Below are 27,716 nucleotides of genomic sequence, written 5' to 3'. Positions count from 1 at the left end.
TAACTAGAATTTTTTTCCTCTGAGTTAGCACAGGATTATGAAAATGATACTTAACATATTAAGCGGTACAGGTCCTGATACTTGATGTAACATAGAATTTATTTGAAATTGAGCAAAATATGATACCATATTTTGTAAGCAAACCTTCTTTACACCTTTTTATTCCTCGTTTTCATAAATAATTAACCTGCATTTTCCTCAGAATTCTTACAGCAACACTTTCCAAAGGAGTTTTTTTGATTTTAACAGTATAAATTTGATACAAATCCTTGTTGATAGTCCCTGTTTTTATTAAAGTTTTAGATATTTATTTTTAATTTCAAAACTGTACAAAACACAAAAAATGAAAGGGGTCTTTTTTTGTGCTCCCCCCTCCCTGCTTCTTTGGTTCCTGATACATTGTTGAGGTTGAAACACAAACTTATGTCTCTGAATAGAAGTAGAGAGAGTTTCTGCATTCAAAATATACCCAATTGGAAATTATTAAGGAAATGACAGGCCTGAACTGTTAGAAGCATGAACGTTAAGCCAAAAGTGGTGTAAGCCCTGTATAAGTGTATTTCTGTACAGCTAGCAGTTTTGAGCGACTTCACTTTCACTTTTCACTTTCATGCATTGGAGAAGGAAATGGCAACCCACTCCAGTGTTCTTGCCTGGAGAATCCCAGGGACGGCGGAGCCTGGTGGGCTGCCGTCTATGGGGTCGCACAGAGTCGGACATGACTGAAGCGACTTAGCAGCAGCAGCAGTTTTGAAGCGTTTGATTTTTTCCCCACTTCCTATAGCATTCTGATGGTTGTGTTGAAGTTGCTGGAAGCTGCTAGAGGAGAAGGCGAGTCCATTAATCATTATGCCCCAGAAGACAGGGAACAAAAAACAGTTCACTGGCAAATGTAAAGAAAAAGGGAGCCTCCTTTCACACGGAGGGGTAGGACCGCCTTAGAGGCCACGGCCCAGCTGTGTGCTGGTGCGGCCCCCTGGCCTTAGATGAAGGAGCCCCCTTCCTCTGCACAGTCCCTCCTGGCTCCATCAGCAGCATTTAGGAAGCACCCCGTGGCCTGTTACTGATAAGAGCCCTCTTTCTCCGTAGAGCTGTCTTCACCCCAGCTCTCTGGGTTTTCCACAGGGTCTCAGGCCCCTCAGATTTATCGTCTGTACTCCTATAGGTATTGGTTCTATTTTTGTCATCTGCCCACTCTTTCTGTGTATCCTAGGATGATCTCATCCATTGGTACAACTTTTTTTTTCTTTTTCCTTTTCCTTGTGGTTTTTATAGGCCTTCCCCTAAAAGGAATAGGAAGTCTGCGAAGGTTAAGAATACGGCTCTGGGGCCAGACCACCCCGCTGCACATCCAGCTTCATCCTTAGTGTCATGCGGCCCCCAGCTGGCCTTTCCTTGGTTTTTCCAGCTACAAAATGGAGGTGACGGGCAGCCCCTCCTTAGAAGGTTATTGAGGTGGTGAAGTAGGAAAATGCACTGTCCCTGAAGTATAACCTACACTGAATAACGGTAAACATGGTCTCTTGGGGGCATTTTTCCTCTAAAATTCTGTTGTCTGCATTTCCCAGATTTATATTTCCACATGTGCCTCTGACGTTTTTTGGTTTCTGCTTAACTTTTGTTTATAACTTAAGCTCATCTCCCTCCAGGTTTCTCCCTCATTGTCATCGACCTCATCTCTTTCCCCTGAAGCATTTTCTTTTGTGGCAGATTCTCCCATTCTCCAAGGTGAGAATTCTTTTAGAAACTCTTGTTTGATTTTTAGATATGAATCACCACCCAAACTTTTCTTAAAAATCTCTTTTCTAGTTATCTGTCCACATCACTTATGATCCCCCTTTAAGCTTTTGCCCAAGGCAGCGTAAGTTAGTAGTTAAAATCTCAGTTTTGGAATCTGGTAATACCTTGGTGTAGAGAGCGAAGCCTGGCTTTCTCCTCACTCTGTGACTTTGGACCAGTAACTTAACCTCCGTGAGCTTCAGGTCCCTCTGGGAGATGAAGATGTTATTACTTTACAGGATTATTGTGAAACTCGAATGAAGTACTGTCTCTGAAGTTCTTGGCAGAGCCCGCAGCCTGGAGGACGTGTTCAGGCCTTCAGTTGTTTCTGTCGCCCTCTGCCCTAACTGGTTTTCATCTCTCTGTCCCTCTTGCTGGTTCAGAATAATTTAGCAGAACCGCTGTTCCTTACTAGGGATTTTTTTTTAAAGACTCCAGAGTACTTATATTGGAAGGGATTGGAGAGGGTTTTAAACCATTCACTTTGACCAAAATTAACGCTCCTTTTTATGAAGTGCCTATTGCACACGACGTCTAGTTTTACCACCCTGTACGGCATGGTGTTGCTGGGTGCTCCCTAAGTCCTGCCAACTTGGAGTACCACGACTGAGACTTGAGCTCTGCCCATTCCGGTCCCAGACTTAAGATTCTTATCATCATAACATCTTGCTTCCACGACCCCCTGTATTAAATAAAGCTAAATCAAAATAAATTCCTTGACATGTGTTTCTCAGCTGGTAGTTGAACAGATATTTCCAGTGACTGGGAACCTGCTGTTTTGCACGGTAGCCCATTTCATTGCTGAATAGTTGTGCAGATTAAATACCTCTATGCTTTGTGCCAAAACCTGATCCCTTTATTTTCTCTCCACCGATTTTCTTTTGTAAAAAACAGAGAGGCAGTCTAACTTCTTTTTACCTGTTAGTCCTTTAAACCGTTAAATATTTGAATGTAACTATTGCTTCTCCCATTGTTCTCCCCTCTCCCGCACACAAGGCGAGTTGATCCGTTCTGGCCCCTTGCATTTGAAAATGACCAGTAGCTACCCATGCTTTGCACACCATGCATCCCAAAAGCTTTCCATCCCAGCCTTACCCTTTCGGATTCAGATATGTCCAGCCCTCACTGAATAGGGCTACATTTTCCTTAATCAGCTGTAGAGGTGTCAGAGGAGAACTTAGAAGTTCCTCTGCCGCAAGTAGCGAGCCTGGCTTGGTTTCAAAGGTCGTTGATTCTTGAGTTCAGTATTTATAGAGGCCCTGTGTTAGCTGCCCCAGGCCTCCTTACTGATCTTTTTCCCCCTCAGTCTTCTGCTTGTGTGCACGGCCGGGAGAAGGCCTTGTAGACGTGGTTTCTCTCTTCCAGGTTCTCCGCTGTTGTTAGGAAGACCGTTGTGGCAATCGCCAGCACATCAAAGACTTCAGCCTTAATGAAAAAATTTCGGAAACTATCTTGTTTTCTCATGAAAGTTGGCAACAGAAAAATCTAGGGCCTTAGAATAATTTAAAAGCAAATTGAAAGCTCATCCTCTCATAACTCTGAAGACTCCAAAGTGTCAAAGAGTGTTTTGTAATCCAGTTCCTGAGAGCAGCGCCACCCAGGCTCCCATGCAGTCTGGTGTGGTGTGAGGGGCAAGGTGAGGGCAGTGGGACCGCCTGGGCTTGAAGTCCGGTTTTGCTGTGTCCTGTCAGTGAGATCTCCATTTCCTCATCTGCTGCAGTAAGGTTAAGAGCGGTTCCTAAATCGGAGGGGTGCTGTGAACATTAAATGAGTCTATTACTACAGAGTACTTTAGAACAATCTGGCAGGTGATGCATGCTCACGAAATGCTGTTACTGTTGCTGTTTTATTGTTTCAGGTAATAGTTTTCATTTCCTTACCCAGAGCAAGAAACAGTCATGACATAAACAGATGTTCTTCAGAAGGCCGGCCCCATCTTCAGTAAGCTACTTTTAAGTTTAGGGAAACACATAGCTGAACATTTTTACTATTTCCTACTATTAATAGAGAACTGCATGATCTGCCTTCACGTTTTTCATGGAATTTATAGTGTTCCCAGTCTCTTAAGAACTGTTGGAAATGCATTCTCAAGTTCTCCGTTAGGGTTGAAAGTGCTTTCTTCCCCAATGATTGCGGGGTCCCTGCTGCTTACAATTAATTGAGCACCAAAGTGCATGGTGACGGTGTTCGTCCACGTTACCAGTGCACCCCCGTCCTGTAACGGGAGCATCAGCCCCCAGCTGGGTGTCCATTTCCCAGTTCAACATTCCGGACAGGTTGGTCACAACGTGGTGGCTTCCTGCTCTCTGAGGAGGGGGAGCGGCCAGGGAAAGTGATACTGTTTTGGGTATAATGATCTGAGGATCCCCAAGACTACTTTAGTTGTAAACTAGGGGGAGTGGTAAATAACTGAACACCCGTTCTGGTATTGTCGAGAGTAATCTTGGCTTACGATAGTTTTAGCAGTGGGTCTGGCAATTCAAAGACTCTGTTCATTTACTTCCAATTGAATACATACTGTGGTCATTTTTCACTACAGGGTGTTTAACAGTTGGTTTCATCCTTCCTCATAAATTGGAGACATTTGTACAGAGGACTCCTTTTTGTTCAATACATTGTAATTTCTTCACTCAATTGGTTTTATACAATTTCATATCACTGATGATACGTCTGTGGTTTATTGAGTGCCTACTATATCTAAAGCATTCTGCCCACTCCGCAAGGAGGATGAGCAGGGCACAGCAAGGTGGGGGAAAGACAGGAATGCAAACAACTGATGATAATGTAGGATGGAATAAGACAAGTCTTATAATTGAGGGCCACGCAGGAGACCACGCGATCAGATCAGTTATTTTCAGTTAGGAGGCCTGGTTATATTTACATAAGTGGTGGCATTTGAGCTACCAAGTAGGAGGATTTCAGGAGCTAGAGAAGAAGGCTACGGTCTGTGCCAGGCGGAGGAAAGAGTGTGGACAAAGGCCTGGGTGTGTGGAAGGTCTGGCTGGGCTGGGCCTGGGTACTGGAGACCAGGCTGAGAGTAACGCCTTGTAGTGTCTCAAGAGTCTTGCTTTGGAGACAGATCTTTATGATGAAAGGGTTCGGGCAGAGGTGGTAGGAGTCAGGTTTGAGATGCTTAAAGGCAGCTGTTGACGTGTGCAAGGGGCATGCAGAGATCAGAGAGAGCGCTAGACTGAAAAGTTGGGCTCATGGTGGCCATTGAGCCGTGTTCTGAGGAGGGCTTGAATGTGTGATGTCAGGAATGAAAAGGAGAAGATGCATTTGAGTGAACGTTCAAAGGTCTAAGTGACTTAATTTAGTAACTGGTTTACTCTGAGGGAAAGAAGCTTGAAGAATTGAAAATGACCGTTTTCCAGGTAGATGACCAGGAAAACAAGATGCTAATAATGAAGTTTGGGACACAGGAGAGAGACAAGATTTGAGGCCTGGGTGGGGGACACCCAACAGCATGTTGAGTGACGTGGAGTTTTGTGGCCTTTACAAGATACCCCATGGGTAGATTCTCTAAGCTGTCAGGGATTCTGGTGCAGAAGATAGGAGTGAGACACTTGGATCTGGGAATCAAGACCCATGAGAGGTCTTAAAAGAAGACCTAGGGAGGGGAGTTCTTTGCGGAGGGGAGTTCTTTGCAGAGGAGAGTTGATTTAGGACCCGAGGACAGAGGGCTGATGGGTGCCTCCCATTTAAGGAGTGAGTGGAAGAGGCACTAGAAAGATTAGGTCCCAGCAAGAGTTCCAGCAGGGATGGGCTTGGCCAGCACTGGCAGATGGTGTAACTGAAAAGAGGCTTTTCAATAGAATTAGAACTCTGGTTCTTACTGTTGTTTTGTCTTTAAAAAGGTTTTATTGTAGACACTTTCAAACTGCACAAAAGTAAAGGTAAGGGAATAATGACCTGCCATGTTCTCACTCCAGCTTCTATCATTTTCAGTATTTATTAACTCCTCATTATCATCTAATAAAGTTTATTAAACTTCAGACAATTTAAGGTCCTCAAAACCCTTATCCATGATGCCTTTTCATTTCATCGAGATGAGATCTCACTCCAAGGGCCCATTTGGGAAATGGGCAGAGTGTTGTGAGGAAGAGTCTCTGCAGAAGGAATGCACCTCCTACATGGCACACGCTGGGTTCTGATGGGAGGCTGTGTTTTATTGTGTGTATACACTTATCTCCGGGAATATCAAAACAGATCTTAAGATTGGGCTCTCTATCCATAGATCATACGAATTAAAACATACATCCAGCGGCACTGCCTCAATTTGGCCATCTCTGACCCACGTACCATCCAATTCCTAATTTTAGAGCGTTGGTCCTCAGTTGGGACATAAGGCCCTCCCTGAAGACATTCTTGATTGCCGTGGCCTTGGAAAGGGGCTGTAGTATCTGGTGGAAAGAGGGTAGGAATGCACAGAAAAGCCCACATACAAAGGCTTCACCCACCCCCAGCCACCAGTAATGTAGAGGAATAGCATCTTCCGGAACAGAACCACCCTTTTCAATCTGTTGTTACATCACGTGTTTGTGAACCACGTTACCATTAAGAACTTTTCTCTCTTCTTTGGGGAGAGGTTAATGTCCTTTTAACTGGTTTTCCTTTGATCACTTGCATCACCTAAGCAGGGTTTGGCCAGATCGTTGAGCGTGTGCTGTTCTGTGCTTAGTTGCTCAGTTGTGTTCGACTCTTTGTGACCCCGTGGACTGTAGCCCTCCAGGCTCCTCTGTCCATGGGGATTCTCCAGGCACGTATATACAGTGGGTTGGCCTTGGCCTCCTCCAGAGGATCTTCCCAACCCAGGAACCAAACCCAGGTCTCGTGCATTGCAGGCAGGTTCTTTACCATCTGAGCCACCAAGGAAGCCCTCTTTGAGCCTACCAAGCCTCATTCTAGTTTTTATTTTCCTCGTGTCTTTGGACTCGAACAGAAGTGATTTGGTTTCTTTGGGTAAGAGATTTAAGGGGGGGATGTACTTTCTCAAGACATATTCACCAGTCTGAGCAAAGTTTCCTCTTTGGAAGGAGATAATAACTTGGGGATGCTATTGAACAAGTGTGGGGCTCGGTAATTCAAGATATAATGTCTGTTTCTTCACCCTGATTTGAAATTGAACACTCATTTATCAGTTCAGTTCAATCGCTCAGTTGTGTCCAACCCCATGAATTGCAGCATGCCAGGCCTCCCTGTCCATCACCAACTCCTGGACTTTACCCAAACTCATGTCCACCGAGTCAGTGATGCCATCCAGCCATCTCATCCTCTGTCGTCCCCTTCTCCTCCTGCATCCAATCCCTCCCAGCATCAGAGTCTTTTCCAATGAGTCAACTCTTCGCATGAGATGGCCAAAGTACTAGAATTTCAGCTTTAGCATCATTCCTTCCAAAGAACACCCAGGACTGATCTCCTTTAGAATGGACTGGTTGGATCTCCTTGCAGTCCAAGGGACTCTCAAGAGTCTTCTCCAACACCACAGTTCAAAAGCATCAATTCTTCGGCACTCAGCTTTCTTCACCGTCCAACTCTCACGTCCATACATGTCATTTATAGTAACTGAGAAATACAAATAATTTCACCTTTTTTTTTTCTTCCAAACTTTAAGCTTTTTATTTTGTATTGGCAATGGCACCCCACTCCAGTACTCTTGCCTGGAAAATCCCATGGACGGAGGAGCCTGGAGGGCTGCAGTCCATGGGGTCGCTGAGGGTTGGACACGACTGAGCGACTTCACTTTCACTTTTCACTTTCATGCATTGGAGAAGAAAATGGCAACCCACTCCAGTGTTCTTGCCTAGAGAATCCCAGGGACGAGGGAACCTGGTGGGCTGCCATCTATGGGGTCGCACAGAGTCAGACACGACTGAAGTGACTTAGCAGCAGCAGCATAGCTAATTAACAATGTTGTGGCGTGTGTGTTAGTTGCTCTGTCACATCCGACTCTTTGCAACCTCGTGGACTGTAGGTAGCCCATCCATGGAATTCTTCAGGCAAGAATACTGGAGTGGGTTGCTATTTCCTCTTCCAGGGGATCTTCCTGACCCAGGGATCAAACCCAGGTCTTCTGCACTGCAGGCAGATTCTTTACCGTCTGAGCCACCAGGGAAGCCAATGTTATGATAGTTTCAGGTGAACAACAAAGGAATTCAGCCATACATATACATTTACCTTCTTTATTTGTAGGAAATACAGCTGGAACATGCAAAGCAAGCCTTTGTTCAGAGGGACAGTGCCAGAACTGGAAAAGTCACAGCCATTGACTTCCGGGATATCATGGTCACCATTCGCCCTCACGTCTTGACGCCTTTTGTAGAAGAATGTCTAGTAGCAGTAAGTAGGGGGTGTTGTTTTTTAATTTTTACTGGAGTATACTTTAATTTACAACATTGTCCTCATTTCAGGTATGCAGCTGAGGTAATCAGGTATACATATTTGTGTATCAACTCTTTTTAAGAGTCTGTTTGCATAGAGGTCATTATAGAATGTTGAGTAGCGTTCCCTATGCTGTGCAGTAGTTATTGTCTCTTTTATGTATAGTAGTGTGTCTATATCAATTCCAATCTCCCAATTTATGTCTCCCCCCAAGTTGTAATTTGCCCTAATGAAATACTTTATTCTATCTGGTATAAGCTCAGTAGATAAGGAATTGTAAGAACAAGTATTATAAATTATGTAGAGTTTTTTTCTGTTTAAGCACTGACATTTTCTTCTTTGCTCAATGGTATTGCATCCATTACCAAAGTTACAGGAAGTGCTTTGTGGGTGTTAGTGAGTATCTTAATTTGTTACCTGGATAGTATGAAATATCTTAAAGAAATGTATTAACTAGAATTTTTTAAAAAAAGGAAAAACAGCTATATAATTGCATGTTAGTTTGCTTTATATTTTGAGATATGGCAAATGCTTGTCTTCACTTTTACAAGTTCTCCAAGAAAAGGTATTTTAAAATAAAAACCTTAAAATAAAAAAAAAAGTGCACATAGATATATTTGAGGAGTCGGCAGAATAGCAACTCTAAGCCTTGGATTCAGTCATTCATGCGCCCTGTGTGTTGAGGCAACAGTGGCCCATGTGGTGGGCAGGTCTCTGCTGCCATCTGTTGTGGAGCTTCTCCTCTAGTGGGGGTCCAGCCACTCTTCTCCCTCATGGTTCCTGAGGGTATCCTGGAACATTCCATGGTGGTGGTTCCCAAGCCTTGATCATGGAGCTTAAGAATCATCAGGGATTGTTATTAAAAGTGCATATTCTGAGGTCTTTTCTAGGCCTGCTGATCCACCATCCACAGTGGTGATCTGATTTCTTTTTCTTTAAAATATTTTAACTTTATTTAGTTGCTCATTTTTGCCTGTGCTGGGTCTTCATTGCTGTCATGAGTTTTCTCCAGTTGCTGTGAGCGGGGCTGCTCCCGGGTTGCGGTGCACAGGCTTCTCCTGGTGGTGGCTTCTTGTGTGGAGCACAGGCTCTGGACGCTTGAGCTCAGTAGCTGTGGCACCTGGGCTTAGCTGGCCCACGGCACGTGCGATCTGCCTGGAACAGAGACTGAACCTGTGGTGCCTGCATTGGCAGGCAGATTCTTAACCACTGGAGCACCAGGGAAGTCCTCATATCTAATTTCCAAAGCTTATCGGATAATTGTGATGATCCCCTGGATTTGGGACCCATATGCAATGGTAACTCTTCTTGTGTTAATCCCAGGGAGAGGACTTTTTGAATGTTTCGCCGTCATCTGAGTTTCCCATAATGCTTACCTTAAGTGAGAACTCAGAGTAGCTTTTCCTTTTTCCTCTTTATTTTCACTGGTCCCTCTTTTTGAAGATAATGGTGTTCTGATAAGGCCTTCCCACTCTGGCACGCTGGCTCCTTGTCTTGGTCCTTCCCTTCCCTAGCCCAATCTAAACTCTCACGTCAGCTATTTCAAACGTTTATGAAGTGAAGATTTATGTGGTTGTTACCTTATAAAGAAGTGCTTTCCTAATAAAAATATTTTGCCTTGTTAGGGAAGGATAGAATTTGAAACCCCAAACTGAAGTTCCATTTATAATGGACATGCTGTCTGTTTCCCTTATCCCTGTGAAGAAATATGGTTTCTTACAAATTCTGATTATCAAGAGTCCTGGCCAGTCTTAACCCCCATCAAAGCATATGACATCTCATAATTTTATCATAATGTGCTTGTTTGCTGGAAATCCTACCAATACAAAGTATGTACTTAAATGATTATTTATTACTACTTATAAGTAACTTGACAAATCATGATATTAATGTTAGATTAACCACTTCTCATAGCATGTTGTGTTGGTATAATAGTTTTGCATGCATAAGTATACACATGTGGGCATGTGTATAATACAGTTTTGCATGTCTAAGCTTTTAAGAATTGCTCATTAGATGAAATAAACAAACTTATAAAACATTTCCAATGGAAATTTGAACTCTGTAAATTACTACTGGTCCTGTTGTTATAATCCTACATGTGTATTTATTTAGTTTTCTAGGACCTGTGTGTGGAGAGTACAAGTTCTGGTCATGATTAGTTGCAGTTACTTCTAAAAATCATTTATAGCTTTTTTTTTTTTTCTTTTAATGTGAAAGAAAAATACTTCTGGCCACTTTTTGCTATACATGCTTTTTTGATTACTTCCAAAACTAGCATTTGATATACGTACTTCTGAATCTTCTTCATTCTATAAATCCTTTGTTTATTTTTCTTCTCCCCCCCTCTTATTTTCAACTTATTTGAGGCTGCTGGAGGTACCACATCCCATCAAGTTAGTTTCTCCTATTTTAATGGATTTAACTCGCTCCTGAACAACATGGAACTCATTAGAAAGATCTACAGCACTCTGGCTGGCAACAGGAAAGATGTAGAGGTGACTAAGGGTGAGTGCGACTAAATCTGGATTCTTGCCTGCAAGTGTCTTGGTGAAGTATTATTAGAGGGAAGAAGACAACCAAAAGTTCATGTTACAGAGTTTTCTGTCCCTAGTTTTCTATCTCATTGACACATATTAACCATTTGGTACTTGTGTGTTCTCCACTCTGAAACAAATGAAACAATTTTCAGCACATTTTAAATAAATCCAAGGCTGTCTTTGAATGAGGGAACCATGTAAAGGTTCTCGTGTGTGCGCTAAGCCTCTTCAGTCGTGTCCCACTCTGTAATGCTATGGGCCGTAGCCCACCAGGCTCCTCTGTCCATGGGATTCTCCAGGCAGGAATACTGGAGTGGGTTGCTGTTTCCTCCTCCAGGGGATCCTTCCTACCCAGGGATCAAAGCCATGTCTCTTGAGGTTGCCTGCACTGGTAAGCGGGTTCTTTATCACGAGTGCCATCTGGGAAGCCCCCAAAGTTTCTTAAATATTTTCAAATCTTAATGAAACCTAAACTGAATTGACATCCTCTCAAATGACCTTCGAAAGTACACAAGGAATTCTTAAAATTATACTGCTGACAGTGTGTGCTGATCGACAATCTTTGATCAAGATATCAGCATTTTAATGGGATTTTTTTTAAAAAAAACAAGAATTCCCTTTGGAATTCCACAGCTTCATTAATATTATATCCTGGGACCTATGTGTATGGAATTCCATATCTCCTTCCTGGTTTTCCCTGACTTACAATCTGAATGGCTTCCTGTGTCATTTATTCAAAGCCTTCAGGTGACACCAACCTTTTAAAGTCACTATTCGAGCAAGCATTCTGCACACTCTTTCCAGATGAATGAAAGAGTTCTTACCCCATTTGGATTGACTTGAATTCTGTGACTGTTAATAATAAAGTTTGGTGATGTTCGCTCATTCCAGTGCCTTGAGTTAATGCTGCATTTAGTGGCTATTCCTTCTTGAATCTTTCCCTTTTAACTCTTTTTCCATACAGAGGAGTTTGTTCTGGCAGCTCAGAAATTTGGTCAGGTTACACCCATGGAAGTTGACATCTTGTTTCAGTTAGCAGATTTATATGAGCCACGGGGGTAAGTTGGCCTTTTTTTCTTTTAATTAGCTTAATAAAGGGAGGTTGGGAGGTGGGAGTAGGGGGAGGGCAGCAATCCTGGAGAAAAAGAAACCAAATTAAAGATGACTCTGAAAGGTGGGAAACGAGAAGAGGAACATTTCACAATTCCATACCTTAAATTTTAGTTTGTTTTGTTGTTGCTTACGTTTGCTTTTCTTTCTAGACGCATGACCTTGGCCGACATCGAACGGATTGCTCCTCTGGAGGAGGGGACTCTGCCCTTCAACTTGGCTGAAGCCCAGAGGCAGGTGGGCAGAAGGGTCACACATGCTTCCTGGTGTTGCCTTGATAAGGCCCCACAGCCCCTTTTCACTTGCAGTTGCCTTTTCAGCACTGGTTCCTGACCTACTGTTTCTCTGTTTTGCAACAAAAAAGAAAACCAGACCATTTCAAAAGGCTGGAAAGAGTACTTACTTAGAAATGTTCTAAGTAGCAGATAACTGGCGATTGCTCTCTTCTGCAGAAGATGGGGTGATTTCTTAGCTGCATGGGAAGCCTCACCCTCCCCAAAGAGGAGGAAGATCTTTCCTCCTTCCCTCAGCCTCAGGCTGGCAGAGCTGGGGCCACAGACCGCTTTGGGTGTCACGTCCCAGCATCATGTCGAGAGACGAGGGCCGGCTCTGCCTCGCAGAGAGGAGCTCCATCAGGGCACCGCCTGACTGCCATGCCTGCCGTTTTTCTGAATATCAAAATGAGATAATTTTGTTTAGTCTGGAGTCATAGTTTGAAGGCTTTTAGACCTATTTTCTTTGTGAAAGGATTCATAAGTTATGTGGAAACAATTTGAGGAATGCTAAATTTTATTTTATGGTTAACAGAAACCAATCTCTTGAAGTTGTAGGACTCAGAAACCTAAGACTTGGGACCTCCTTACGCTTAACTCTTGCTCGGCTTTCTATAGATCGGGATTAGAGAATAAAAGCCTTCAGAGCGTCTGTTGTGCTTCCACGATGTTTGTAAAATAAATCCCCTCACAGACGAGCGTCGTCGTTTCAGAAAAATACCTCCTTTAAGGCAAAGCCATCTCTGAATCCTGTGAGACTTAACAGTTTTTGGCTGGGAGCTCCGGGTCTGTACTGAGACGCCAGTTTGACCACAATGGGTTGATGCGGGCTGCATTTTTAGGACGGGCAGGCCTGGAGCCAGGACGCCCTCCTTTCAGCTCTTTCCCACCCGATGGCAGCGGCGGGGTCTGTGTGCAGCGTGGTGGGCGTGCGCTCAGCAAACCCTCGCTAGGCACCTCTGGAAAACCAGCTGGTCGCTGTTAAAAGAGGAAGCCGATTTCCCCGAGTGCAAGAGAGAGGAATGTGGAATCACATGGAGAGGGGGACACAGCCCCGCTCTCCCCTCCCTATGATTTTTAAACACCACTTACCACTTGATTATCTCTTTGCCTCTGTGCTGCTAGCTCCTGTAGAAATTGGGGGATTAAGAAAAAGCAGAGAATTACAAAAAAAGATTCCTTCTGTTCTCCTGTGACAGTGGTACCCCACAATTTCTCCTCTATGCCCTCTGCAGCTTTAGCAAGTTTCTGATGGTGGGTGCTTATTGATCCTGTCCATGAAAGGGTTCGATGAGACTGATGAGGTTTACAGCAGGAAATGATTGGCTGCTGCTTGGAAGTTCAGAGCAATTCACTGGGGCCTTGCCTGGAATATTCTTTACTTATGTGAACCCTGGCGGGCCTGACAACATTGGCAGACGCAAGCAACAGAGGTCACCCGCCTGCCAGGCTAGGGGGCTAACTCTTCTCCGCGAGAGAGGAGTGTGGGAAGAGGAATCTTTCTAGTATTCGTTTTGTGAGGATGGTACATGTCTAGCTTCAGAAAAGTTATCTGAAAGTCTGGGGTTTTGTCTGTCTTTAGATGAATTAGTGTTAGTGGTAGGTATCAACCCATTGTTTTCGAAGTATTTTCACTCACTGTTTTGATGCCAGAACCTTTTTTCATATTGCCAGCTTATATCTTGTGCACATAAAGCAGTGCCTTTCTTACCGGCGCATCTGTCAAAATGAAGTTACTGTGCATAACAGGTATAGATGGAAGTCATCCATCTTTATGGGGATACCCTTGGAAGCACCCATGGCATTTGCAGAAGAAATGTTTTACTTTCTTAAAAATGCATATTGCTGCATAAAGCTATTTTCAGTTCATTTTGAAGGAGATTCCAAATTATCTCATTGTATTAGACTTGTGCTCCACTAACAGCAGCTAAAATTCAGTGGGTTGATAGTTGGGGTGGGTAATTATTTTCATTGTTCACCAATCTTAATTATCATGGCTTATGAAAAAACAAATTTTATTGAATGTATTTATTCACTCAACAGGTATTTATTAAGCACTAACTATATGCCACCCTCATGTGACAGCTCTGTGTGACATAAAATTACTGTTTTATTTATGTAGACAGAGGCGTGAAATACTCTAAAACTTTCTGACATCAAAAACACCATAAGAATAGTAGGTCAAAAGAACACTAATAATAATACAATAACTGACTGGCCCAAAGTATGAATTTAGAAGAGATGGACAAAAAAGAGAAAATATCAAATCACCTGTAATATAACCACTTAGTAGTAGCCACTATAAATAATTGAGTATCTCTGGGTGATGTGGCAGCTGGCACGCTAGTGTTATTTTCATATGCATATATACACCAAAATAATTTTAATGAAAAGCACAGCATATTCACACACAGTCTTCAACACTGGTTTTAAAAGATAATCATGAAACATTTCAAGCAGTTTAAAAGGTAGACAGAAATAGATAATAAATACCTGTCTACGCACCATATTGGTTTTTAGCCTGCTTTTTCTTTATAATCCTGGATGCACACTTTTTCTGAGCATTGAGTATTTTTCACAGTATTGTTTTTTAATGGCATGCAGTTTTGTTTTAGAGCTATAGCATTATTTTTAACCAGTCCTCTGTTACTGGACCTTTGGGTATTCTCAGAGGTTTTGCTCTTAAAATGGTACTGCTTTTTAAATTTTTTTTTTTTAAAACAGTACTGCTTTTTATTATTATTGTAGCTTGATCCTTGTTTATATAGACGATTATTTTCTAGCCTAACTTTTTAGAAGTAGAATTGCAGGGTCAATTTAAGCACTTGTACATTTTAAGCATTGAGTGTGTATTGCCAAATTTCCCTTCAGTGTATACTTGATTAAATGGCAGATTTGAGAAGCCCTGTTTTTTGTCATCTTCTGCCAGGTTGGGCATTGCCATTAAAAACAGACAAAACTCCCCAAACCTACCAGTTTGACAATTTGTTGAAGAATGATGTCTCATTAATGGTTTTAAATTTATTTCTCTTTGATCACTAATGCGGATAGAACATTTGAAGATGAGTTCATATTCATAACATTTTGGGGGACACAGTAGTGTCTTTCATTTAAACTTGATTTTAAAAATTGACGGCAATAATTACTTTGTATTGAATTTACAAAAATCTAACCATACCTTCTTCCTCTTTGACATTTTAGCCGTATCGTGAGTTTAAGAATGCAGTTGTAATTTAAAAATAAAATAACATGCTCATTTTTTTTTTATTTCCTTTCCGTCTCCTGTCTTCCCACTCTGCAATTCCTGTGTACGCAAAGAAGAAGGCATCAGTTGATTCATCTCGACCAATTCTCCTGCAGATTGCAGAGTCAGCCTACAGGTTTGGTCTCGGTTCTATTGCTGGAGGTGAGTCATGGATGAGTGCAAATTGTTCATTGTTATTCTTCTTTTTCCTCTGATTTTTTTTCCACTTTGAAATATCGAAGGAAACAACCTTCTCTGGTCTTTTCCCAAGCTAGTTACCAAATCTGTATCTATGTGATGGGGTAATAGCAAAGGGGAATTTTTCTTCGTACCCTGCATTTGATCAGGGACTTAGAAGTAACTTTTTCTTCACATCTGTCTGCAGATGGGCTTCTAGATATTGGTTAGTAATGAGGCTAGGCTGTAGTGATCTGCTTTTTAAAATTTGAACTCAGTGGTATCCTTTTATCAGGAGACCCTTGAGTGAAAGCCACTGTGGTTTATTAAGGATGTAGAAAGTTCATTTTAAAATTTACATGTGCACAATTTCTTTATTTCAGCAATCTTATCTTTGACCACCGCCTTCTTTCCTGTGACCTTAATTTCTTCTGAATTATTGGTATTATTTGATTGTAGCTGTTGGAGCCACTGCGGTGTATCCTATCGATCTGGTAAAAACTCGAATGCAGAACCAACGATCAACCGGCTCTTTCGTAGGAGAGCTTATGTATAAAAACAGCTTTGACTGTTTTAAGAAAGTGCTGCGCTATGAAGGCTTCTTTGGACTGTATAGAGGTTAGTGCCATGTGCTAAATTCATGAAAGGTAAAATAGTAGTCAGAGGTTTGGTTTTTCCATCTGAATGCCTGAAATGTATTAGAGAGACTGTGTTAAAATGGAAATACAGCAGATTCTCAATTATCCATGCTGATGGGTGTAGGCTGGAGGCTCTAGGGCATGGCGAATCAAAACAGCCCATAATCTGAAAGCCATTTATATTGCTCTGCAGTATGTTTTGTTTCTTAAAAATAATTATTTTTATAAACATGTCCAGTAAGTTTTTAAAAGACTCATATTGTTTGTGTTCTTGAAATAACTCTACTCACCAGTTAACAGGGAAAGGCAGCTGGGGGATAGGACAGAGCTTACTTGGGACAATGATTCTCCTTGAATATTCCACAAAATCGTCCATCAAGCCTCTAACCAGGGGTTCAGTGCAGCCCTCCTTCCTTCACTGTATTTTTTTTTTTATATTAAAAATTTTTCATTATAGAGTGTAGGCTCTCTAGTTGTAGCATTCAGGCTTAGTTGCCCTTAAACATGTGGGATCTTAGTTCCCTGACCAGGGATCGAACCTGCATCCCCTACATTGGAAGGTGGGTTCTTAACCCCTGGACCTGCAGTGTGTGTGCTCAGTCACTTCAGTCGTGTGTCCTACTCTTTGTGACCCCATGGACTGTAGCCTACCAGGCTCATCTGTCCTTGGGGTTCTCCAGGCAAGAACACTGGAATGGGTTGTTGTGCCCTTCTCCACGGGAGCTTCCTGACTCAGGGATCAAACCTGCGTCTTTTTTGTCTCCTGCTTCAGCAGGCAAGTTCTTTACCACTAGCGCCACCTGGGAAGTGCCACCCCCCCACACCTCAAATATTTGTTTATTCACTTGGCTGTGCCTGGGCTTAGTTGTGGCATGTGGGATCCAACCGGGACCCCCTGCGCTGGGACCCCGGAGTCTTAGCCCCTGGATCATCATTCAGTGTCTTTTTCTGAGTTAAAGCTGCCACTTTCCCTTCCTCAGACTCTGTCCCCAGCGGAGCTGATTCACATGCCACTCTAGCCAGGTACTCCTCCTCTATCCAGCTGTTCCTTTCAACATCTGAGGCTCATTTAAGCAACAAGAAAAGTAACAAGAAGTATGTGATCAAAAGGATCATCACAAAGGACCCTACAGACACTGACTGCTTGACCACTGGCCTAAAAGCCGTTACTTAACTTCCCAGCCCCTCCGTCTGTGATTGCTTTGCATAAAGAGAAAAGAAGTAAAGGTATCTGCCTCAGCTAAAATCCAGTGTTGTGAGACAGTTCCAGCTGAGCCACGTTGCCGTTTGGCAGATGCAAGGTGTGTGTGGGGGGGTGGGGGGGGTAGGGGGGGCGGTCCCTCCCTTACCCAACCAGTACTTGCTCTCGAAGAAGAAAATGGTATTTAATACTTTCAGAGACAGACCCGGAAACTGGCAGCCGTGTAAGCCTGTGCCGCTAGGCCTCTTCTGCCATCTGCTGACTTCAGTCTTCTTCTTAAGCACCCAAGTTAAAAAAAAAAAAAAAATCAACAACAAAGACCCCTCTTAAAATCTCTCACCTTAGACATGAGGGGGTTTCAAACTCCAGAGAAGCTCCGTTTCGCAGGTTCTTTGGTGCAGGTAGATAACCTCCATCAAAGGCCTTTTGATCTTTCTCTGCCCTCTTTCCCTCACCCCCTGCCTCTTCTCCCAATTGGGAAGGTCTTTGACCCCAGGTGATTGATGATGACCCCTACAGGGTCACTGCCTTCCATCTGAAATACTTCCCCCTCCTAGTGACAACAAGCCTTGCAAATGAAAAGTCCCCCCAAGTAGTACAAGGTTAATGTCGCAGTTCCTGCTTTGCACTGAGTGATTCAAGCAAAGGCGACCACTTTACCTGTTCACATGGGTTGTTTTCTGCGGGGACAGTTTTGAACCTCAAGCTGGACAACGCTAGTCTGTGGGCTTCCCTTGGTACTGGTTAAACGTCAAGGGTGCCTTAGAATTGTGAGGAAATAATTTCTGTCCTGTGAATGCCCTTAACGTGTTGACCTGGTTCACTTGAATTTTGAGTCCCTTCTCTTTCCTCGCTGACCACACCTGGTGGCTCCTGATTCTTGGTAGCACCTGGAATTCCTTCCTTGACCTGTCCTTTTGACCCCATGGACAAAACAGCTTGAAGTGTACCTGATTTCTGAGATGCTCTGGGCCATCCCATAAACCTCATGCTGTTTCAGTTACATCGGAGAGACTGGAGGAACTGGTTTTAACTCCTCAGGGAAGGGGGCTGTGTCCGCCTACTAGATAGACATGGAGACTCCCTTTGAACACCAAAGAGGCGACTCCTCCTCGTTTTCCTGGTTAGAAAGAGCCATTTATCTAACCTGTGTGGGGTGTCTGATCCCCAAGGGGTGCTCTTGTCAGAAGTGATGAGTAGAGTGTGAATACAAGATGAGGAATGCTGGGAGTCACCTACGTTCATTTCTCCCTGACTTCTTATCTCTTCTAGTTGATAATTTTAGAACAAAAGATGTACTGTAAAACTTTTTTAGTTTCTGTTTTGTAATTTGGATCTTGAGAGCAAAGAGGTGATTGGCAGTGTTTTTGAAAAAGTGTTTATAATCTTCATAAATGAATTATTCCTATTCTTGATTGGCTGGGGACTAATTCCCTTTTGTGCCTTGCACATAATCATTGATTAATAATTAGATGTAACTGCATATTTGCAAATGCTTATCATTGAATAAGAGACGGATCAGATGAAAATGGGAAACTGTCATTACCAGCAAAAAAATGGTAATAGAAACAGAAAAACCCCAACTATTTCTGAGAATCCGTATTCTAACTTTTGTATACAAAGTCAAGCAATAATCACCCACATGTGATTCTTTGACTATAAATTTCCTATTCAATGTAATTTGATTGTTTAAAAATTTAATATTCCAGGGGAAAACAGTTAAATTTTAATTCTGAGAATTTAGAAATGCTGCTGTGCACACTCTACCTAGCAATACTTGAAAAGGTGGCAGAGTACATCTCTAATTTATAAACATGTTTCAAAATATTGAGCCTTTTTTTTCCTATTGTGGAATTTTGCTTAACATGTAATTTTTCTGCATCAGGACATATATAATTGCTAATATTTCCTGAGGAGGATAATTTGGGGATATTGCAGAAGTAAGTTCTCTCCCCTATTTTAAAATTAGCTTTGTGTATATTTGGAGAAAAAGTATATAGCATCTCTCTCTTTTTCCTTCTTACAGTGAGAACACAGGATTCTAAAGGGAGCTGTTTTGTATTTAGAAGTAGTTCTCATGGAACTCCACAAGTGATTGTTATTTTTAAAGAACGCTTTCAGCACGAGTTGTTTTCCTCTGTGCTTTCTCTGGCAGTTGCCAGCATTGCTCACGGTCCTGGAAGTTATCCGATCATAATCAGGGAGGCTACTGATAACGCAGCTCTGGGGACTGTTCGTGTTGTCCTCCATGGATGCTGAGTCCAAGGGCTTCTAGTGTTGTGAGTTGGTGAGGTCCTCTCCCCATATTTCTGTGCACTTCCCGGCTTCTTTGTCCATCAGAGTCTCTTAACTTTGGGTAAGTTTGGTGGTTACAAAAGATCCCCTTAGAAATCCTATGAGACTGACCCTGCAACCATTCTCTGTAATACAGACTACTTTACTTTTCTTTACAGGAAAATTAATTGATTTTTCTAGGCCTGTATTTTTTGAAATTCAGGCCCCCTAGGCTAAGTGTATCTGTATCACAGGAAATAACACCCAAGATAATCCACATCTCCCTGAAGTCACTTGTAAAAGTCTTCCTCTGTTTCCTCCCCAGTCTGCAGATTGATTTAATGCATCGAGGTGTTTAAAATCCTTAATGAATTACCTGACAGCTCATTTGATTTGAATGAACCGCATGACCAGATGAATCAGTTATTGGCCGGCTGTAGACTTGGCTTATTAAAGAGAAACGATTGATTGGGTGATCATCCATAATTAAATGCTCTTAACGTTCCAGGGATAACTAATTTCTGCCTTTAAATTTTTGCCACACTTTCCTCCCTCAGATGCTTCAAGTAATGAGATGAGTACCCTTAGAAATTGGAAAATGTTTTGGGGCGGGAAGACCATGGGGAAAAGGATGGATTCAGGAAAAATACTTCTTAAAGGAAGGTTTTAGTTTTTACTTCTGCTTTTGCCGGGGAAAAGAGGAAAATCTGCCAGAAAAGGAAATTAGATAATTTTATGATTTAAACTTAATTTGGAATACTACTTAGTCTTTAAGGCAATTAGCAAGGGAAAAAAAAAAAAAGAGGATGTTTTTTAATCAGCCCATGGACCAGGCTTGCAGAGTTTTAAATGTATCTATTTCAGGTTGTCTGTGTGCTGCAAAAGCAGTCATCTTCCATCCTGGAATGTTCTCAAGGTGACATCTAGAGGATGTTGTGGTGATATCTCAGGAAGTTTTTGATATGCTTGCATTCTAGAAGGAGGTGTTGTTGGACAGCTAGTTTAAGCTAGGTCTCCTGGGTGTGGCTTGTGGTTCTATAGAGGGGAGGCTCCAAATTATATGGATCCACAGTGGGATCCCTTCTTTAATCCTTGTGGATAAAAATAAGTCCAAAAATCCCAACACCAAAATAAAGCAATTGGAGGTCCTACAAGAAGGCAGGCGTCTTGGCACAAACCACAGTGAATCTGTGCACTGTGCTGAGTCATAGTGTCCATCCGTGTCCACCAGCACTTCTCATGAGTGCAGAATGGCTTGTTCTGCTCCTTATTTTCTTGGCCAGTTTCTGCACGTTTTCATTTAGGGCGATAAGTTGTGACTAGATCAAAAAGCAGATATTTGGTTGTAGGAAATCAAACAAAAATGAACAGAAAGCTTGGACAGTTCCTGAGCTGGGTAATCAAATCTCCAGAAGTCTACCATGAGCACAGAGCTTTCAAAGGGGAAACTGAGGTGATGGCAACTTGCAACTGGGGTGGATGGGAGTGGATCGTCAGAGGCTGGAGAGGGCCTGATGGAGAACAGTGAGGAGCTTAGAAAATTGGGAAAGAGGAAACTAGGCAGAGCCTGGAGAAGAAAAGATTAATTAGCAAACAAATTAGTTCCAGGCCTCAAGGATGATCATTTATAGCTAGCTACGGCCTTTACTAGGGCTTCCCTGGTGGCTCAGATGGTAAAGAATCTGCCTGCGATGCAGGAAACCCAGGTTCGATCCTTGAGTTGGAAAGATCTCCTGGAGAAGGGAATGGCTACCCACTCCAGTATTCTTGCCTGAAGAATTCCGTTGTCAGAGGAGCCTGGCAGGCTACAGTCCATGGGGTCCTTAAGAGTCGGACAAGACTGAGCAACTAAAACTTTCACTTTTCATTGCCATTGCTGAGGGCAATGACAAAGGCAATAGACAAAATCTCAGCACCCAGGAAGTTTAGATAGAAAAAAAGATAACCAGGACCCCAAAAGTTGCTATATACCAGAGTGAAAAACTCGGGGAAAAAAGGTATATGGTTCTTCTTCCCAGTGATCTTCTAGGAAGTTCCCAAGGAGGACTCCCAGGAACCATGGTTTTTCTAGACCATGACAATATCATCCTTCTGTGCTTTAACACTCAGTCTCCCAAAGCCATCCCGAGCCATAGCTAAAATAGCAGATGATTCTTGACATTTTGAACAAAAGCATCTAACCCAGATAAGCATTTAAATCTTAATATCTGCCATGCGCCCTGCTATACCATACACCATACACTTGCCTTGGGGTGACACCCTGAGAGCCGGTGGAAAACTGGATTGCAAGAAGGGCCATGAAAGGGGATAGTGTAGTTGGTGGGGGTTGGGGGGGTGCCTCATGCCTGGGGGCTGTATGAATCAAAAACAGACAGACACAGGGGAAGGGAGGAGGGAAGAAAGCTTGAACAAGTGAAGAGAGAAGGCCATGGAAATAGGAGCAGGAATAAAAGCTGTGAGGCAGGGTGTGCAGGGCGCTGATAGCTCCAGAATAAAGGTTAATCTGATGTTGAAAGCAAGGCAGGCTGTCTGGGAAGATGGGAGCAAGTAGAGGGACCTCCGTGCAGAGGTCAGGAGGCTAAGAATTTAACCTCGGAGGGGTCGCCTCGGGGTTGAAATTAGATAACAGAAGGGCGCTGGATGTGGCTCCGGCCACAGCAATAGGAGTATTTTCTGCATTAACATCGTCTACCAGCCCTGCAGCCTGTCTGTGCCCTACCTGCCTTCCACCCCACCTTACATGCTCTAAGCTACCTTTCTCCAGGTTGGGCCGGTCACTTTGGAATTTGTTTTTTGTCCGAGCTGATACAGAAGTGATGTGATGAGATTTCTCCCTTATCATGGCCCCGCATCCTCTGTGCTCCCCCGTGTCTTGTCCAGAGTGATCTGTTGGGACACCTGCCATGTGATGGTTATAGTGGTTGGACTGTCAGCCCAGTCCCTGACCCACTGCTTTCTCTGAGCCTCGTTCCCCAGCTGGGCCCTGACTCCCACTTGTTCACCAGCTTGTAACCTGAAGTTCGCCTCTGCCGGCCAGTGCCTTCTCCCATTTGAGAGGCAGACATGGGTTCCCACCCCAGCACAGCCACCCTTCTTGTGCGGTGGGAAAGGGCCCAGCCATGCAGCCTGCCAGCCCAGTGTGAGCTGGCACTCAGAAAAACATGCAGAATGGGCTGGAAGAAATGCCTTTGTAGACCAGAGAAGGAAGCTGGAGGAGCAAGTCCACTAGGGTGAACAGGGGAAAAGTGAGCGTTGAGGGGCAGAGAGCCTTGTTTTGAGAGGCGGAGTGGGGCCACGTTCAGCTCAGCCACTGCACAGGCACCACGTTGTGAGGGACTGGGGAGACGCTGCTCAGCCTTTTAGAGCCAGTTTCTCTGAAGGACACCAGACTTCCCTGGTGGCTCAGATGGTAAAGCGTCTGTCTACAATGTGGGAGACCTGGGTTTGATCCCTGGGTTGGGAAGTTCCCTGGAGAAGGAAATGGCAACCCACTCCAGTACTCTTGCCTAGAAAATCCCATGGACGGAGGAGCCTGGTGTCCATGGGGTCACAAAGAGTCGGACACAACTGAGGGACTTCACTTTCACTTTCCCTGAAGGAGGGGGAGGATGGTGATGATGATGAGCATAAAGAACAACAACCAAAACACACATCTAGAGTGCTTACTGTGTGCTGATACACTTCCGAGGGTTTTGTGTGTGTTGTTTCGTCTTCAGGACTGCCCCATGCACATACTGTGCTTATCCCCATTCTACAGATGTGGAAACTGAGGTTCAGGGAGGTGGGCGTAACTGAATCACTACTGCACAGCTACTAAATAACAAGAGTCAGAATTTAAACCCAACAGCCTGGCTTCAGACTCCATGCTGTTAATCACCTGGCTCTTCTGCCCCTCAAGAGAAATTACATAGCAAAAAGTGGCTCATCATCGGAGGTTGAAAACTGTTTAAGTTCTTAGCTAAGACATTTTATTTTAGCTGAAAATGTAGCTGAAGATGTGGTGTTATGTCTGTACTGCTTCCTCACTTTTGCTAAAGAATGTGGTGCTGCTGGACGCTGTCAGTGCTTCTAAGCTTGGGGGCATAGCCACGGGGAAGAGCATTTTACTCCCGTCACACTCCCCTAATTCCGTGCTCCCATACTTTCCTCATTCTTGACTGGGAGCACTCTTCAGGATGAATTGCCTCTTAGATGCAAGAGGAGAATCAAGAATATGCCATGAACAGATAGGTAGAAACGTGACCTTTTCGGAATACACAGTCTAGGCTGTGAACAGTATCTGGCTCTTTATATGCAGTTACTCATACCATTATCATAATAAACCAGTGAGTCGTAATTAGCATCCTTGGTTTACTAACGAGGAACTTAAGAGTTCAAAGGATAATGTCCCCAAGATCACTCAGCATGAAAGCAGGGCAGACCGAGGATTCCTCGGTTCTGGTTTGTCAGCCTCCAAGGCCCCAGTGCTCCAAGCCATTCATTCTGTTGCCAAGCCATTGGGAACAAATAGCTTTAATCATGCCAATGTTATTAATGAGTTTCTTTCATAGTCCCTTCTCACCTGGAGATTCTGGAATTATATATCTCTAAAAAGTTTTTAAGTAAAAACTACAGCTCAGTAGCCCTCTGGTCAGCATACTGTTCTCAGAAACTTCCTTTTGGGGGTTCTCTGTAAAGCCTGCAGTTGAGGTTCCTGGTGTGGGCTTAGCTTCCACATCTTTTGCTCAGTCCTTTCTTATCGAGTTGCATAAAGGATGGGGATCCGAGGGGATAGTGTGATTTATATCTCAACCCCATGAAATCTGAAGACAAAATACTATATTAATATTGTACTCTGTAAATCTTTTCTCGCATTAGCAGCCTTCTGGTAAAGTTTGCCAAGGAAGCATTGCCACATGTGCTGATGGAGCTGAACTAAAATGAGAAGATTAGAAAACTAACCACACTAATAAATTTCATTTGAGGCAGTTGGAAAACAGACTGCTGTTTTGACAAGTCAGAAACAACACACACATGCATTCTCTGTTTCTAATGGTTAAAATGAATTTCCAGAATCCAACAGAAACATCTTGTATTAGAAGCCTGATTTTTCTGCTGAGTTATCCAGATGTCAGACATACATGTGCTTTAAACTTCAGTGTGATTGTGTTGAGCCGCCTTCACCAGACTGGCTGTTTTAGGCATTACCGAGCCACATCACCCTTCCTCTTCCTGAGGTCAGGGAATCAGGAGGTTGTTGAAATCCGCAGCTCTCTGGCTTCCCTTCTCCTGCAGATCAGGACCCCTCCCAGAGAACGTTTGGCCACGACTGATGGCGTCAAGGCCCACATGTCTGCTGGCTCTCAGATTGCCATCCACAGCCACCCTTGATTCCCAAGTTCACCACCACAAGAATGATCCTGATCCAGTGCCTCCCTGAGTGCCAGCATCTGGCCTAGGTCTTAGGAATGGATTTGTACTTTGGTTTTATTCTACTGGATTAAGTTACTCATTTTATACAGTGAAACTCAGGCCTGATATTAAATTACCTTAACCTTCCAATTATTCTTCCTGCCTTGGGTCTCTGCCCTTACCATCTGTCCTTCACCTGCCTCCAGAACTCTTTTTCTTTTCGAAGTTTCCTCTTTAAAAGCCACCCAGACTTTTTCCCAAGCCCCTTCATGTGGCCTGCAGAGAAACAGCACAGTGTCCTTGTTCAGGAGCACCCCCTAGAGCCAGCCTGCCTGGGTTGAACCCCCCTGCCCCACATACCAGCTGAGTGACCCTGGGCCGGCTCCTGGAAGTCTGCCTCAGTTTCCTCATCTGTTGATGGGATAAAAATGACATGCGCTGAGTTTTGCTACTGACTTGTGGTGTGGGTTTCATATTGTGGCTTTCCTCGTGGCTCAGATGGTAAGGAATCTGCCTGGAGATAAGGACGGTAAGGAGACCTGGGTTCAGTGCCTGAGTGGGAAAGATCCCCTGGAAAAGGGCATGCAACCCACTCCAGTACTCCTGCCTGGAGAATCCCATGAACAGAGGAGTCTAGTGGGTTACAGTCCATGGGGTCGCAAAGAGTTGGACGTGACTGAGTGACTAACACTTTCTGTGGTGTGGGTTTCATATTGGGGCTTTCCTGGTGGTTCAGATAGTAAGGAATCTGCCTGCGATGCCATAGACCTGAGTTGAATCCCTGGGTCAGGAAGATTGCCTGGAGAAGGGAATGGCAGCCCACTCCAGTATTCCTGCCTGGAGAATTCCATGGACAGAGGAGCCTGGCAACGAGCTACAGTCCATGGGGTTGCAAAGAGTGGGACACGACTGAGCGACTGACGCTTTCACTTCCTCTGGCATGGGTTTCGTGTGTTGCTTCCCATACAGCACACACAGTGGTGTGCGGCATGTAGTAAGTGCCCCCGTACTGTCATTATCTCCACTGTTGTTGATTCGATGAATTACCTCTGCTACCGCTGTGTGTTTACGAGGTCTGTGACCTCACCCCAGCCCTGCCCGTGCAGTGAACCTGAGATTTGGGTGCCTTTTCACAGTCCGTTCTCTCTGCCTAGGCCGCCTGGCTCTGCATCCTCCTCGTGTCTCTCTCCTGCAGTGAACCTCCGCTTGTCCTTAAAGAATCATGCCCAGGATCTCCTCCTCTCTGATGCCCTGCTCCGCCCTGCAGGCAGAGTAGCTGGTTCTCTCCACTGTGTTCCCAGAGCACTTTGGCGCACCAGGGCTGTGACACCCAACACTCTGTTTTTAGGTGCTGTGTCCCGTCTTTGGCACACAGACACCTGGGTCTCCCTCTTTCTCTAAACTGACACAGGCTCCAGGGCACGCCACAGATCTTACTATTTCAACCTAGTTTCTTCCAGTCCCAGGCACAGACAGCATTTGGTAAATGTTTGCTGAACAAATAAATATTTGCCGCCCTATATTTAGTCTTAAATGCAGGGTTTTCTCTATCGTTTTGTTTCGGTCTCTGCTGTTCACAGGGCATTACTAAATTTATAGTGAGAAAGACAAATCTCGGTCGCTTAAAAGGCTGGCTGAAGTGATTGTATCTAACGCTGTAGGCATTTGGCTGTGTGGGCTGTTTTTTATTAGTGATTTAAGAAGACTGTCACAGGGTAGTGATAGAGACAAGAGATCATCATGCAAATCACAGTGCTATCAACCCATCCATGGTTTGGGTGTACAATTTAATGATGAGAAAAATACATCCAGCCAGTAAATATTTAACTAAACATTTCCGTACTTGACCTTAGAGTAGAGAGTAGAATGGAAATTGTGAATGTTACGATGTAGTTTAAATAGCTTACGCCTGAATTTTACTGGTAGAAATGAATGCTGTGTTTTCATGAAGTAATAATAGTGCTTTTTTTCCTCATAGATATTATCTCATGGTGTAAGTAAAGGGTTAATAAGTGAGTATAGTTCAGGAGGAGGAAATTCTTACTTTGACTTAAGAGTGCTTGCTTTGCCCAGATGGTTCCATATTCACATTTTCTGTGCTGTTTCGGTTCATTTAGATTAAAAAGAGCATGGCCATACTCAAGCTAGCAAGAGCATAGGGGAACTTTCCATAAGAGTTCACGTGAGGGAGAAGGAAAACCAAGCACTCGTAGGGATCCCAGGGCAGGAGTCTCACTGGAATCTGGCCCCAGTGGGACCAGAAGCTGGTTAAGGCCGACTCTCCCATCTGGGCACCTTCCACAGCCTGTGTGTTCTCTCTGGTGTCCGTATTCTATTTGTGGCACATTTCTCCTCTCTGCTAGGCCGTTTCCTTTCCTGTCACAGTCTCTGCTTCCTTCTGGCGTTCGCACATACGTGGCTTCGACTGGCCAGTTTTCCCATGTCACGTGGCACCTTCTCAGCTTGTGCCTCTGTTAACTGGCTCCTCACCTCTGAGGAACTAAAAAGCCTCTTGATGAGGGTGAAAGAGGAGAGTGAAAAGACTGACTTAAAACTCAGCATTCAAAAAATGAGGATCATGGCATCTGGTCCTGTCACCTCATGGCAAATAGGAGGGGAAAACGTGGAAACAATAACAGATTTTATTTTCTTGGGCTCCAAAGTCACTGTGGACGGTGACTGCAGCCATAAAATTAAAAGATGCATGCT

General features: G+C 43.8%; 1 protein-coding gene across 3 annotated transcripts in view; it reads left to right on the top strand.

Moving 5' to 3' along the window:
- SLC25A13 (solute carrier family 25 member 13) overlaps positions 1–27,716 on the top strand; it is a 229,505-nt gene that overhangs the window by 128,689 nt on the left and 73,100 nt on the right. For 2 of the 3 annotated variants that reach the window (XM_024990983.2, XM_010804017.3), the window contains 6 exons: positions 7,972–8,118; positions 10,530–10,668; positions 11,665–11,758; positions 11,963–12,047; positions 15,401–15,488; positions 15,963–16,121. In XM_024990983.2, coding sequence (XP_024846751.1) covers positions 7,972–8,118; positions 10,530–10,668; positions 11,665–11,758; positions 11,963–12,047; positions 15,401–15,488; positions 15,963–16,121 — 712 coding nt within the window. The remainder of the gene's footprint in view (positions 1–7,971; positions 8,119–10,529; positions 10,669–11,664; positions 11,759–11,962; positions 12,048–15,400; positions 15,489–15,962; positions 16,122–27,716) is intronic. The other variant, XM_024990984.2, reaches the window with a different exon arrangement.

This window comes from Bos taurus, chromosome 4 (genome assembly GCF_002263795.3).
Source record: "Bos taurus isolate L1 Dominette 01449 registration number 42190680 breed Hereford chromosome 4, ARS-UCD2.0, whole genome shotgun sequence".
NCBI lineage: Eukaryota > Metazoa > Chordata > Mammalia > Artiodactyla > Bovidae > Bos > Bos taurus.
The sequence above is the reverse complement of the archived record's forward strand: the minus strand, read 5'-3'. Positions and strand labels throughout refer to the sequence as shown.